We start from the raw sequence: 12,140 nt of genomic DNA on the forward strand, positions 1-12,140 counted from the left end.
TCTGCCATTCCTTGTAGGTGATATTTTGCCAGAGAAACAAGATCTATGAGTGTTTTGTGAATTCATCTAGAAATTGGTGATATATTTTCACTGTTATCAAATCAGTTTTGGAGCTTCTATTTAACTGTCGGTAGTGTCCTTTACCTTTTTTCAAAAATCATCAATGGCAATGTTGTCCTACAGGATATCTGCAATTCCTAGTTTGTGGCTAATTTCTGTTGTTATTCTTGTCTCTTGGCTATGCCTTTAAGAAAAGTTACATCAGGCTTACTTTGTGGCTTGCCTCTGTGCTACAACACTGTAAACTTTAACTTCAAAGACAGAATACTGCCAAGGAGCTGTTTGGAAGCCAACATCTATACCTCTAAGCAAGCGGGTCAAGCAACATCCTGAGATTTCTACGACAGACAGTAACAAAGTCCAATGTGTTGCAAGTTTTTGAATCTAAGGTGCATCCAAATTGTTTCCAGTTTGGAGTTGTAGAGTCATACAGCCTGGAACAGAGCCTTCAATCCAACTAGTCCATTCCAACCATAATCCCAAACTAAACTAGTCTCACCTGCCTGCATTTGACCGTAGTCCTACAAATATTTCTTATTCTATGTACTTACCTAAACATTGTTTAAACATTGTAACTGTACCCACATCCACCACTTCCTCTGAAAGTTCATTCTACACACAAATCACTGCGTCTAAAAACATTGCCCCTCATGTCTTTTTAAATCTTTCTCCTCTCACTTTAAAAATATGCCCCTGAATCTTGAAAGTCCCCACCCTAAGGAAAAGACACCTCTCATGATTTGATAAACCTTTATAAGGTTACCCCTCAACCTCCTAAGCTCCAATGAAATATTTCCCTTACAATCCCTTAAGAAATGAAATATTTCCCTTAAGCCTATCCTTACAACTAAAGCCCTCCATTCCCAGCAATATCTTGGTAAATCTCTTCTGAATCCTTTCCAGTTTAATAATATAACAGGGTGACCAGAACTGGACACAGTTCTGTGAAAGAGGCCTCACTAACATCCTGTAGAACCTCAACATAACAAAGTTAGATCAAATTCATTGCATTTAGAGATGAGTTGGCTATTGGAGTTTGCTTTGCCAATATGATGGTGTCCTAGGACTCCTCCTGTCCATATGTTACAATCTGCAGCAAAGCAAGAAATTCACCAAGACTAATGAGTTTGTCCTGCTTGGGTAAGGTTAGAGTTCTCTAATTATCTTGCTGAGATCATCATACTGTTTTCTTTGACTTCATTTCTATGTGTCTTCGTTGAAGTGTAGGCTCTATTGAATGTTGTATTTTGCAAGATTATTACAAGATGTAAAATTAAGAATGGTGAGTCGATCACTGATCCTTGGATGGCTGAATCAAACTTGCATGTCAATTCAAATTAAATATCAAAGCCCATGCCTAATTGTTGAGGCTGGTCCTTGGAATTTTCATGTGGTGAAATGTGTAGCCCATATCAACTGCCTCATATTGAAACTCATCAGTGAGCTATGTTTCACTTGAGCCAGTTGTGTGGATGTCATATCCATCCAACATTCTGGTACTAAGGGCTGTTCTGCTCTCTGGTCTTGTATTGTTGTCTAGAAGTGTTCTAATATTTCCTAAACCAATTTTCATACTGTAACTAGCAGTCTTACTGTTTATGTCTCAACTTCAATGAATGTGTGACCATTCAGAATTGGTAACCTGGCAGGTGCAAGCAAACAGGATATGTTTAGGGTTGCAGTTTCTTCATTTTCCCCAACACTATACCCATAAGTTGGGAATACTTTCTTGCCACAGAAGGATACAAATTCCACATCTGTCCTGATCTTTGGGGTGTATCAGTCAGTCTGTGGCTACCTATGTGCAGAGTTGTGACTGAAAACTATCCCCATCAACACCTGAACTTTCCCACAGGCTAGTAAGTGACTGCAACAGCAGGTCAAAGGCTGAGACCTCAGTGGTGAGTAACTCACCTCCTGACTCCCAAAGTTTGTCCAACATCTACAAGGCACAAGTCAGTAATATGATGCAATATTCTCCACTTGTCTAGGTAAATGCAGCCTCAACAACACTCACGAAGCTCTACACCATCCAGGACAAAACAACCTGGTTGATTAAAATTCTATCTACTACCAGTACTTGTACTGTTCTTTATACCTTAGTACATTCACACCCTCCATCACACATGTATTGTGGCAGCAGTATGTACCATCAACAAGATGCACTGTAACAAGGCTCTGTCAACAGCATTTTCCAAACTGCAGCCTCTACTATCAAGAAGGACAAGACCATGAGATGCATGCAGAAGACACTACCTATATGCTTCCCTCCAACCTGCACTCCGTCTTGACTTAGAACTGTTTCAGCATTCCTTCACAGTTAGAAGTCTAAAATTGCTTACAAAGTGTGGCTGTGCCTGCACCACATGAACTGCAATAGTCCAATAGACTGCCTCACCATCACTTTTTCAAGTGTAGTTAGAGATGAGAAATAAATGCTGATCTGGCCAGTGATGCTTGTATTCCGCAAAAGAATAAATAATACATTGTGAATACATTACCGACTTACATAATATACATTTGTCCCCACACTTGTGAATGTATTTTGTTGTCGCTCTTCCTTTACTCACCTGACTGGAGGGCTTTCCATCACTCCCTCCTACCTTGAAATCAATAGCAAAATTTTGTAACTCTGCTGGAAGTCCATTGTACATGGCTACATTAAATGAATAGTTAAAATCAAAAGCCCTGCATCAAATTTTCTTCTTTACTTACTTCAGACTGTTGGTTAATGGTGCACGTCCATAAATAGTAGCATCTTATTGTGTGTCTATTAAATGGGAGTTGAAATGAATATTAAAACAAACAAGTTCCACAATTGCATATTTGTTTCTGTAACGTTACTTGCTTTAAACTGCAATATTTTCTTTTTCTTTAACTAGCTTTTTAGAATGCATTTTTCATTTTTCCCTGTTTTAAGAAACCGTTTTAATCTATGCAGAATCTTATACCTGTTTTGTGTTTCTCCAGCCTTTCTGACGTTCTTTGGAATTGCCAGTATTGGTTTGAGCTGCCTGGTTGCCCTGTTTCTATACCATGTAGTATTTGGCATCCAGTACCTGGGCATCTTAAATGGAGTAGCAGCGTTTGTCATTGTGGGTATTGGTAAGTGATCTGACAATGATTTCATTTGCTGTGCATTTTAACTATCAGGAGGGGAATATATTCATTGGAAAAGCTCAGCAGGTTTGTGGAGAGAAATTAGGGTTAACATTTCAGGTCCAATGATCCTTCCTCAGAACTGATGGTAGCTAGGAAAAAGTTGGTTTTATGCAGAAGATATGGTAGGGGGATAAGGAGTAAAGATAGGTGGAGATAGAGCCCGAAGAGAAAGAAGAAGAGATGAACAGGCAAAGGAGTGGATAACAATCAGCCTTGGAGAATGATTGTTTCAGCTCACTACCTTGTTCCCTGGCCAACACCTGTCTAAAGCTTGCTGCAGTGTTCTAGTGAAGCTCAGCACAAGTTAGAAGAATAGCACCTCATTTTTCACTTCAGAACTCTACAAGCTTCTGGACTCAATATCCAGATCAACAATTTTAGAGCTTGAAGCACCTTCTCCCATGTCCTTAGCACAACCTCCCACACACCAGGTCTTGTTATCACATTGTCTGCTATTACATACAACCCATTGTTAGCCATTAGTAGTTGTGCATTCTGTTCTTTTCTTTGGGTGCTATCTTCTGCATAAAAACCAACTTTTTCCGAGCTACCATCAGTTCTGAGGAAGGGTAAATGGACCTGAAATCTTAACCCTGATTTCTCTCCACAGCTGCTGTCAGACCTGCTGAGCTTTTCCAGCTATTTCTGTTTTCCAGCATCTGCAGTTCTTCAGTTTTTATTGTGAATATGTTCATTTCAATTTTTTAAATCAGTAAAGGTAAACCTATACATCTAAAAAGTAAAGAATGGATTCTAAGTTTATTATGCAAATGAATAAGGCCTTAATTATCTAGTCTTGTTTCTTTCTTCATGCTCATTCAAATGAATGAACTTCATGCTGTGGAATAGAATACGTGCTATTATAGGCACCCATTATCAGCATCAAATCAAATACGAGACACAACACTATTAAAGATCCTTCAATATACCTCAGTACCAACTCTAGTGAAAATTTTTCTCATACTCAAAAAGCCTTATTCTATGTTGGCTATGCTGTGGTCTTTGTAAGTGACTACCCACTTAATTTCAATTTGAGATTTTGCTTTGGGCTGTGAGCCTGAGTTCATGGGAAGTTACTGCCCAAAATGACTCATTTACTCTTTCATAGCTAAAGCTGTTCTGTTTCTATTATAAGTGTAAAAAATAGTTGATCGTTTAATTTTAAAATATTGTTGAAAAGTGACACACTTCATTTAAACCTTTCATCATTGAAAAGCAAAGGGAGAACGATTATACCGTAGGAGAGGAAAATGCTGATTGGTTACTGTGTTGCTAGGAAGAATGTACCAATTGATGATGATTGGCAGCTAACTTCTAAGCATTGTTCAGATGACTTCATTCTGATTCGTCAAGACGTTACCCTGAGAAATGAATCAGCAAATTGCTGTCATATATTTTGTTGACTCTGCCAATTTAGGGTTGTCAGTCAGGTTTTAAGTTTTGCGCTGAGGTGTACAATGAACTGAGTATATTAACACAAGGGATCTTTTCTTCAATTAATTGTGTACCAACATAACTGAGTACCTTACTGCACTGTCCACCTGAGGAAGCTCAAAGTTTCCATTCCTCTGGTGAGTAGCATTAACAATCGAACATCAAGCAGCTGTTCACCAAATACAAATGATCTGTGAATGCTATTTAAGTAAATCATCATCCAAACTGCATTATGTATCATATAATGCAGTTCCCTACCATTATTAAATAATATTATGATTCATGGGACCTTACCTCTTCAAAATCTTAGGTGTAAGGGAATCAAATAGATTTATCATTTGCTGCACACATGCAGTAATTCATATTTGCATGGTGTATGCAGTAGGAATGGTTGTGTTAGGTCTTGCAGCAGATGTGTGACATACCTTTAAGGGATATGCCCATGATATCATTATCATACCTTGGTATCTAACTTAATATTTTGAAGTGGAGGGGCCGGTATTGGACTGGTGTGGACAAAGTTAAAAATCGCACAGCATCAGGTTATAGTTCAACAGGTTTCTTTAGAAGCACTAGCTTTCAGAGCACTGGTCCTTCATAAGGTAGCTGTGGAGCAGGATTCTGTGTCTTATGATCCTGCTCCACAGCACCTGGTATTAATTTAATATTTTGAAGCTTTCAGTCCCTATCTTGCAGAGCTCTGTTCACCTGTAAATCCCTTCATTCAATACCCTATCATTATTTGAAATGTTGCTGTTCTTTTGAATGGTGCATCTGTATGAAACGCCTCTTACAAACATTTAAAAGAGTTAATCCATTGAAAATATATTTCTGTTTTACCAGCTTTACATAAGAATTTCATCCAAGTACATTAACATAAAATGAGGATTATCAATCTTTTGAAATGATCAAAAGGCCAGTTTTTTTTTAATAAAGCAAAATTCTGCAGTCACTGCAAATCTGAAACAAACACAGAAATTACTGGAGAATCTCAACAGGTCTGGCAGCATCTGTGGAGAGAGAAACAGAATTCATATCTTAAGTCTAGCATGACTCTTCTTCAGAACAGAACTTCAGTTATATCTGAGTTGAAATGTTAACTCAGTTTCTCTCTCCACAGATGCTGCCAGACCTGATGAGTTTTTCCAGCATTTCCTGTGTGTGTTTCAGTTTTGTTTTAAATCTGTTTGCTTTTTCAGTTAAGTGTTGTATTTTCAGGGGTGGATGATGTATTTGTGTTCATCAACACTTTCCGGCAAGCAAGCCACCTTCGTAACCCTCAGGAAAGGATGATTCATACCATTAAAACAGCTGGGAAAGCCACCTTCTTCACCTCATTCACCACAGCAGCTGCCTATGCAGCAAATATATTTTCTCAGGTCAGTTAATTATAACAAACTTCATGCTGTGTGCAGTCTACTGATTTCTTTTATTTGCCTGATTGAGATACTTCCCTGTTTGTTTCTGTTTACAATTTTTGCATGAGTATGTTTGTTTATAATGTCAATCTCAAGGGCTGTCTTTCATTCCAGAGGTTGAGGGATTGGCTAAAATCTGTTAATTAGGTGAAGCAAAGTCTTCACAATGGCTATTTCAGAATCCCTTGATATTGTTGTTAACTTACTTGGTTATAGTTATTTTTCATCAACCTGTTCAGACATATTATGATGCACCTCTACAGCAGGTGAGATTTGTTTCTGGCCAGCAGTCGAGACATTACCAGTGCACCACGAGACCCCTTTATTTGATTATCGCCCCATATATTCAATTGAAACTGACTTGTTCCACCTGTCTAATTTGCAACAACATGCATTAGTTTTAACATCAGTATGATTTTCAAAATTTAAAGAATTGTTAGTTCATTTCTGACCATGACTGAATCCTCATATCAGTTTGGAAAGCTAAATGTCTCATTTTGTCTTCAAATTCACTTTCGCTGTTCTAATATCCTTTTGAAAGGGAAACCTGCCTTTCTAATCTAGATCATGTCTCAGTTATCTCTACCTCTGACTGTTCCATTGGACTCCTGACTGGTCTCCTATTGAACACTCTCCATTAGGTCATCACAAACTCTGTAATCCACGTTCTAACTCGTGCTACTGCCTGTTCACCTATCACCAATGTACTCATCAATCTACACTGGCTGGCAATTAAGCAACAACTTTCAAATTCCTGCATTGCCTTGCCCATTTAACTCGAAAAATCTGTGTTATCTGAACTCCTCACTTCTGCCTTTTGATTGCTGTGCCACTTTCAGCTAGCCTCTGAGGACCTTAAGCATCCAAATTCCCTTCATAAATCTTTCCCCTTCTCTCCCATTCTTTCCAACTTTTTGACTTTACCTTCCTTAATATCTCCTTAGGTAATACTGACTCATACTTTATTTAATAATAATTTCTGAATAACATAATACAACTTTTGACCATGTTAATAGGTTTATTTAAATACAAGTTGTTGTTACATAAGACTGCAATCCTATACAATGGGACTGACTTAATTATCCTCTGAGGTGCTGTGACACATCACTTAGTACCAAACTGCTATCTAAGCAGGATACTACCACCTTCTCAAAACAGTTTGCGATGAATAATAAATACCAATTTTGCATGTGACATTTATTTTCCAAGACGGGAATTTAAAAATCTGCTATATCAATTTAGTTTCAGTTTGTTCAAAAACAATGTAAGTTGCTCAGTTTGTGTTCAGAAACTCAGCATCTGTCCAATTAATAGTTAGATAGCAGAATAAGAATTGTATCAATTGAAATTGAATGCATAAAGATTGAGGGTATTAATTGAACACATAATTAACTACTTCCGTAGTAAGTAGGAGATTTTTAGTTTAAATCTTAGTGTTGTCTCTCTCAATCTTGTATGAATAGACTTGGTGGGGTCTTGTGGCACTGTGATAGTGTCTATATTTTTGTGCCAGAAAATACCAGTTAACCTGAGGATATAATTTCGAAGAAGTTGTGACATAATAGGTCAATAAATGATAATTATAAAGAGACAGTCAGTGGCACAGTAAACTCGTGAGGTATATATTTGCAGTGTTTCACTTTGGACAAGTTAATTCTAAGTAAAGACCTAGCCCTGGTTTCTTTCTTGACCACTGGAATATAACATAGGAATGTTTATTCCACTACTGTCACTTTGTCTTTTACATTTTATTAATGTTTGAAATATGTTGTTTGAAAGTAACTTTTTCTGAGATTATTAATGTGAAGGATGTTAATTTTGGATGATTGCTTTTAATTTGATTATCTGCATTAACAACATATCCTCTTTGATCAGGAATAAAAATGGTTTCATTCAAGGTAAAACTTCTTCTTTGTTACCCCAATTTAATATCTTATTTCACAACTTGGGGTGGCACTTCATCTTCTTCAATAGGATGTATTTATTTTCCAGAAACAGCCACAAACCTGACCTTACTGAACCATCTGCCAGTTTACCCTTACATTCACACCCGTCAGGAAATGTAATGCACACCCAAAGACACATCTCATATATACACCTTTTTGCCAGCAAAACAGGAAACCAGTCCAACTAGATTTGAACCAAAGATGGCATGATCAGCTAAAATTCAGATTATTCCACTTTCAGTACTAATTCATGGCCCATTGACCTACGTTATTGTTTTTGATGTTTAATAATAATAATATTTCTATTCTATTCCTGGCAGATCCCAGCTGTCCATGACTTTGGACTATTCATGTCTTTGATAGTTGCATGCTGCTGGATGGCTGTTCTGTTCCTTATGCCAGCAGCACTCTGTATCTGGAGTCTGTACATCTCACCTCTGGAAGCATCCTGCTGCTCCAGGTAGAGGCAGCTTTTAAAAAAAATCTCTTCTGTGTTTATATGAACTGGACTATAATATTGTAGTTGTGCTTTTAGAATTTGTAATGAGGAAGAGGTTGTGGAGCAATGGTGACGTCTCTGCCTCTGATCGAGAGGTTTGAGGTTGAGTAGCAGTCTAAAACTCAATGCCTGAAGAAAATACTTGTATAACATTGCCAGTCAAGTTGAATAATAACCTGAAGATCCTTCCAAAAATACCAATGGTAGACAGTGAAAGCTAACATGCAGAAATGCATGTTGCCGTAACAACTTAGATTGAATGTGATTTGTAACACACCTTCACAATATGTTGTCATGTTGCTATGGTTGATCTGTTAAGTTCTAACTTCCATCTGAACTTAACATAAAGAACAATTATCCTGCTCAAGCCATGAAGGGCCCAAATTCCATTGTCAAATTTATAGCGTAATACTGGAGGTGAAATTAGCAAATATGCAACTTGTGCAGAGTTAGATTAGATTCTCTATAGTCTGGAAACAGGCCCTTCAGCCCAACAAGTCCACACTGCCCCTCCAAAGAGAAACCCACCTAAACCCGTTTCCCTACCCTACATTTACCCCTGACTAACACACCTAACACTATGGGCAATTGAGCATGGCCAATTCACCTGACCTGCACATCTTTGGATTGTGGGAGGAAACCAGAGCAAACTCACACAGACAAAGGGAGAATGTGCAAACTCAACATAGACAGGCGGGAATTGAACCCAGGACCCTGGTGCTGTGAGGCAGCAGTGCTCACCACTGAGCCACCGTGCCACCAAAGTTGCTTGGGATGATTTAAACTAGTAAGGTGGGGGTTGAGTTGTATTAATCATCTATTAGAACCACCTACTGTTCCAGAATCAGTTTCATTGACTTTGAAAGAACTGAATATCAGATATGATTGTAACAGATTGAAATTGATTCCATCATTTTTATATCCCTGTCCATGGTCTGTTTCACCCCTAAAGAATTCTCAATCATGAAATGCACTTGGCCCCAGGGTTCAATAAGAAGAAAAACAAAGACTTAGGCATTCAGGTAGATAATGCTTTGATGTTTGTATCAGATATAGATAGTGTGGTTAAGAGGGTGATTAGCATGCTTGCCTTCATTGCTCAGACCTTCGAGTAGAGTCTGAATAGGGACATTATGCTGAGATGTGAGGGGCTAGTGAGGCCTCTTCTGTAGTTACGTGCCCAGTTGTGGTCACTCTGTTATAGAAAAGATATAACGGAGCTGGTGAGGGTTCAGAAGAGATATAACAGGATATTGGCAGTAATGGTGAGTTTGAGTTATAATGAGAGGTTGGATAGGCTTGGACTTTGTTCACTGGAACGTAGGATATTGAGGGTAACCTTCTCGAGGGATATAGATAAGGTGAATGGCAGGTGTATTTTCCCTATGGTTTCCAGACTAAGGGGCATACTTTTAAAGTGAGAAGAGAGAGATTTAAAAAGACATTAGGGGCAATGTTTTTACACAGTGGTTTGTGTGTGGAATGAATTTCCAGAGGAAGTGGTGAATGCAGGTATATTTACAATGTTTAAAAGTCATTTAGATAAGTACATGAATTAGAAATAGTTGGAGGGATATGAGCCAAATGCAGGTTGGTAAGACTAGTTTAGTTTGGGATTATGGTTAGTATGCACTGGTTGGACCGAAGGATCTGTTTCCATACTTTATGACTCTGACTCTGATGAAAATTACAAAACTTCTCATTCTTGATCATTGTATAGTAACTTCTGTTTCAAGTGTGCATTCTTCTATAGAGGAGTACTGAGAGAAGGCTACCCTCCAACCTACAAATGAACAAAAAGACTAAGGGGCACTTCCAAGGTGGCAGCTCCAAATGGCATGGAGATAAATAATATTAGGGAACAAAATCACATTTTTGGCCATCAAAAGCTAATAAAAAGGCATTTCTTAAATAGTATGTTCAAACGAAATACTTTAGCATGCAATATTTCTATGTAATTCAAGAAGTGTTGAATTTAGCAGCTGTGAGATAGAACATAGAACATTACAGCGCTGTAAAGCACTTTGGCCCTCAATGTTGCACTGACCTGTGAAACCAATCTGAAGCCAATCTAATCTACACTATTCCATTTTCATCCATATGTTTATCCAATGACCATTTAAATGCTCTTAATGTTGGCATTACATAACTGCTGCAGGTAGGGCATTCCACGCCCTTGCTACTCTCCAAGTAAAGAGCCTACCTCTGACATCTGTCTATGTCTGTCTCCCCTCAGTTTAAACCTATGTGCCCTCATGCTAGCCATCACCATCTGAGGAAAAAGGCTGTCACTGTTTAACTGTCCAATCGTCTGATCATCTTGTATGCCTCTATTAATTCACCTCTTATCCTTCTCTCTAACTAAAACAGCCTCAAGTCGCTCTGCCTTTCTTTATAAGATCTTCCCTTCATACCAGGCAACAACCTGGTAAATCTCCTCTGCACCCTTTCTAATGTTTCCATGTCCTTCCTATAGTGCGACCACCAGAACGCAATACTCCAAGCGTAGCTGCACCAGAGTTTTGTACAGCTGCAACATGACCTCATGGTTCCAAAAATCAGTCCCTCTACGAATAAAAGCTAACACACTATGCACCTTCGTAACAGTGCGATCAACCTATGTGGCAACTTTCAGGGATCTGTGAACATGGAAACCGAGATCTCTCTGCTCATCTACACTACCGACAATCTTACCATTGGCCCAGTACTCTATATTCCTGTTACTCCATTCCAAAGTGAATTACCTCACACTTTTCTGCATTAAACTCCATTTGTCACCTCTCAGCCCAGCTCTGCAGCTTATCTATGTTCCTCTGTAACCTGCAACATCCTTTCACATTGTCCACAGCTCCACTGACTTAAGCGTCATCTGAAAATTTACTAACCCATCCTTCTACACCCTCATCCAGGTCATTTATAAAAATGACAAAGAATAGTGGCCCCAAAACAGACCCTTCCGGTACACCACTAGTAACTGAACTCCAGGATAAACATTTCTCATCAAACACCACCCTCTGTCTTCTTTCAGCTAGCTAATATCTGGTCCAAATCACTAAATAACACTCAATCCCAAGCCTCTGTATTTTCTGCAATACCCTACCATGGGGAACCTTATCAAAAGCCTTTACTGCAATCCATGTACACCATATCAGCCGCTTTGCCCACATCCACCTGTTTGGTCACCTTCTCAAAGAACTCAGTAAGGTTTGTGAGGCACGACCTACTTTTCACAAACCATATTGACTATCCCTAATCAAATTATTCCTTTCTAGATGATTATAAATCCTATCTCTTATAATCCTTTCCAACACTTTACCCAGAACTGATGTAAGGCTCACTGGTCTGTAAATATCAGGATTGTCTCTACCCCCCTTCTTGAGCAAGAGGACAACATTTGCTATCCTCCAGTCTTCTGGCAATATTCTTGTAGACAACGTGACATAAAGATCAAAGCCAAAGGCTCTGCAATCTCCTCACTACCTTCCCAGAGAATTTTAGGATAAATCCCATCCAGCCCAGGGGACTTATCTATTTTCACATTTTCCAGAATTGCGAACACCTTCTCCTTATGAACCTCAATCCCGTCTAGTCTAATAGCCTGTATCTCAGTATTCTCCTTGA

At 38.6% G+C, this 12,140-nt stretch overlaps 1 protein-coding gene across 8 annotated transcripts in view; it reads left to right on the plus strand.

Annotated features, from left to right (window-relative positions):
• disp3 (dispatched RND transporter family member 3) overlaps nt 1–12,140 on the plus strand; it is a 507,963-nt gene that overhangs the window by 365,069 nt on the left and 130,754 nt on the right. For all 8 annotated transcript variants that reach the window (XM_072586713.1, XM_072586711.1, XM_072586710.1 and 5 more), the window contains 3 exons: nt 3,031–3,165; nt 5,875–6,035; nt 8,341–8,480. In XM_072586713.1, the coding sequence (XP_072442814.1) occupies nt 3,031–3,165; nt 5,875–6,035; nt 8,341–8,480 (436 nt within the window). The remainder of the gene's footprint in view (nt 1–3,030; nt 3,166–5,874; nt 6,036–8,340; nt 8,481–12,140) is intronic.

This window comes from Chiloscyllium punctatum, chromosome 16 (assembly GCF_047496795.1).
Source record: "Chiloscyllium punctatum isolate Juve2018m chromosome 16, sChiPun1.3, whole genome shotgun sequence".
Lineage (NCBI taxonomy): Eukaryota > Metazoa > Chordata > Chondrichthyes > Orectolobiformes > Hemiscylliidae > Chiloscyllium > Chiloscyllium punctatum.